The sequence below is a fragment of the Merops nubicus genome, unplaced genomic scaffold (genome assembly GCF_000691845.1).
Source record: "Merops nubicus isolate BGI_N331 unplaced genomic scaffold, ASM69184v1 scaffold3315, whole genome shotgun sequence".
Lineage (NCBI taxonomy): Eukaryota > Metazoa > Chordata > Aves > Coraciiformes > Meropidae > Merops > Merops nubicus.
This window is the reverse complement of record NW_008608817.1, coordinates 11,725-14,720: the sequence shown is the minus strand read 5'-3', so window position 1 is coordinate 14,720 and position 2,996 is coordinate 11,725. Positions and strand designations below refer to the sequence as shown.

Below are 2,996 nucleotides of genomic sequence, written 5' to 3'. Positions count from 1 at the left end.
TTCCTGCTTCCTTGACCTAGAAATGTCCCAGTGGCATTGGAAAATCTGTAACATAACTCATTTTACCTGTGCACTGGGGTAGGGGGAAGAGTTTTATTTCCTGTCTGTGAAATAAGGTCATTCTGTTCATTCTTAGGCAAACTAGAACAGCCAGTTCTAATGGAATTTAAAAATGGGAAGTTGACAATTTTTGACATCATGTTTGGGGAGGATGTTTCCATCTAAGCTGTGTGGGTGCAGCCCCTGGTTTAAGAGAGGAATTGCCCTGTTCAAATCTTGTGCTTGCATGACAAAATGTTACATTTCTAGGTTTAGCTAAACTAAAACTCTTTTAATTGCAGTATGCTTCAGAAGATGCAGAGCTCCTATTAGTTGGAAATAAACTGGACTGTGAAGCTGATCGAGAGATTAGTCGACAGCAAGGAGAGAAGGTAAGAAGAGGTCTAAGCAGGGTTTTGGGGTTCAGAGCAAAGCTGCTGTGCTGTGGGTGCTGAAGAGCCAAGAGCTGGGTCTCAAAAGGGAGGTTTCTCCACTCAGGACTTCTTGGTGAGCTGCCTTCCAGAGGTTTGCTTTTTGGTGGTGTTTTATTGATGACGTAGCTCAGCTTTGTTTCCCTGTTTCTTTGGTTCTCCTCCAACCCCAAAAGTGGTCAAGAAGCTGACAGGAGGATGGTTTAGCATGATGTTGGTGAGGACACTGCCAATATGGACAGACACAAACATTTTCCTTCAGCTACCCATCGTGTGTGGAAGCAAAACCTTTTCTGTTGCAGAGCCCAGGCTAATTCTGACCTTGTACTTCTCTGCATTTTAATAATAATCTGAGATTACCTCTTCTGAGAAGTTCTTGGCAATCTGCAGTAATCCACATCCACTGAAGACATTGAATTTTTCAGATTTAAGCTTTGAAAAGTGCAGCACTCTTCCACTAAACCCATTTTAAATGAAAATTAACCCTATTTGCTGTACCTTGGAGGGCTGGGATTATTAACTGAATTAAACCAGTCACAGATTTGGGGAAATTTGTGGGTTTTTTTTTAAAAAAAGGTTTGATGAGGAGCCTGTATTGGCTGCTTGTGTGTCTCTTGTAGTTACTTTGTTTTCTCTCCCACCAGTTTGCACAGCAGATAACTGGGATGCGGTTCTGTGAAGCAAGTGCCAAGGATAATTTTAATGTGGATGAGATATTCCTAAAACTTGTTGATGACATTCTGAAAAAGGTAAAATACTCAGGAGGTGGCTCCTGTGACCCCAGAAACGGGCAGGGCTCGACTGCAGGAGCTTTTTGGGAGGATGGAGAGGGGCAGCAGACACTGTTGATGACATTCTGAAAAAGGTAAAATACTCAGGAGGTGTCTCCTGTGACCCCAGAAACGGGCAGGGCTCAGTGACTGCAGGAGCTCGTTGGGAGGATGGAGAGGGGGAGCAGACACGGTCTGAGGAAGCTTTTGGTCTGTACATGGTGGGCATGGTGTAGTTCACAGGCTGCTGTTGAATTTCCTCCTATTTCCTAGAATTCCTCATTCCTAAAACTTCACAATCTTATCAGCAGCTGACTGTGCATTTGCCCACGTTCATTTTGTGGGCCATTCCGTTGTGATGTGGTGTAATTGGTGTAGGAAGTGGCTTTATTTCAACAATGCCTTGTCATTTTTTCCTGAAACTCCTCACACAACTGAAATAGACCCAAAAAGTCCTGAAGCTGAGACTTTGGCTGACAAGGAACCTTCAAAACAAGTTTTTTATGCCGAGTTCTATGCAGATGGCTGTTGACGGGTGATTTTTCTTCTCTTTAAGATGCCACTGGATGTGATAAGAAACGAGTTGTCCAACAGCATCCTGTCCCTGCAACCAGAACCAGAAATCCCACCAGAACTGCCTCCTCCAAGGCCACACGTCCGTTGCTGTTGACTTGTTCACCCCACAGAGTGGGAAGTAGGAGTTGGGAGGGTGAAGCAAAGGATCTGTCCTACTCTGCACTACAATCATTCGGCGGTTTCTCGTTGCACTTTTATTCGAGTCAGAGCTACACACTAACTTGTAAATATGCAAATATGCAATCCTGTGTAGGATTCAGCTATAACATTTAATTATTGCCCCTCTTCCCCCCCCTCCATGATGTCTCATTCATTGCCCCAGTGTTATAAATACTGTACAGTGGGTCGGGGTTTGCCACGCGTCCCGTCGAGGAGGAGAAATGAAATCTATACCTATTCTTGACATAAATGTTGTCATAGTTCTTTGTTATTATAAACAGGCAGAAGCTCTTCTGGTATGAAGATAAGTATATGGTGCTTTGCTAACTATTTTAAAGACAAATTTTTTAAAAAAACAGAGGACTTTATGTACAAAGCTTCCATCATCAGCATTCTGTTTTTCCTTTTAATGTAGTGAGACCGTTTTTTTTGGCCGTAGCATCCTCTGCTGACTGGATTTATTGAAAAGCTAAGTTGAATTTTCTTTTTTTGGGCAGTCTTTTATTTATTTTTCTTTCCTGCTGCACCCTTTCTTTGTGTACCACCACATCCCATCTGGTGCAGATCTAAGGTTGCACTCTGAAATCACACGTAGGATTTTCTCTGTAGGCATCAGCTCGGTTGCAAGAATCACTAAGCTTCAATAAAAGAGTGGAGATTTATTCAAACTCTAAAAGAAGGTGTCAAAAGCAATGCTGCTGTCCTAGACAAATTAAAAAATAAGCAAATGAAGGTGATAAATTTTCCTGTGGTAAGGATTATCTGTGTGTATTTGTCTGGACATCTGTAGGGTCAAGGGGAAGGGAACCTAAGGTCAAATTATTTCCTAAAGAGGGAAACGATTCCCCTGAAGCAAATACTGTGTTAGGTTTATTTTTTTTTTTGTCTGATAATGAATTTGTGACTTCTCTCTTTGGTCTCTCTTTTATTCAAATGCACTGTTTAGTTTAGCTGTGGTAAATCAGTAGTGACCTAATGGGAATAACTTGGTGTGTCCTGAATGTCGTGGTGTTGAAAAGCA

At 42.2% G+C, this 2,996-nt stretch overlaps 1 protein-coding gene across 1 annotated transcript in view; it reads left to right on the top strand.

The window, feature by feature from the left end:
- Positions 1–2,526, top strand: part of RAB12 (RAB12, member RAS oncogene family) — a gene marked incomplete at its 5' end in the record, with an annotated part of 10,187 nt that extends 7,661 nt beyond the window's left edge. The window contains 3 exons of the mRNA XM_008940364.1: positions 342–431; positions 1,115–1,219; positions 1,797–2,526. Of these exons, the coding sequence (XP_008938612.1) occupies positions 342–431; positions 1,115–1,219; positions 1,797–1,910 (309 nt within the window). The remainder of the gene's footprint in view (positions 1–341; positions 432–1,114; positions 1,220–1,796) is intronic.
- Positions 2,527–2,996: the final 470 nt, after the last annotated feature.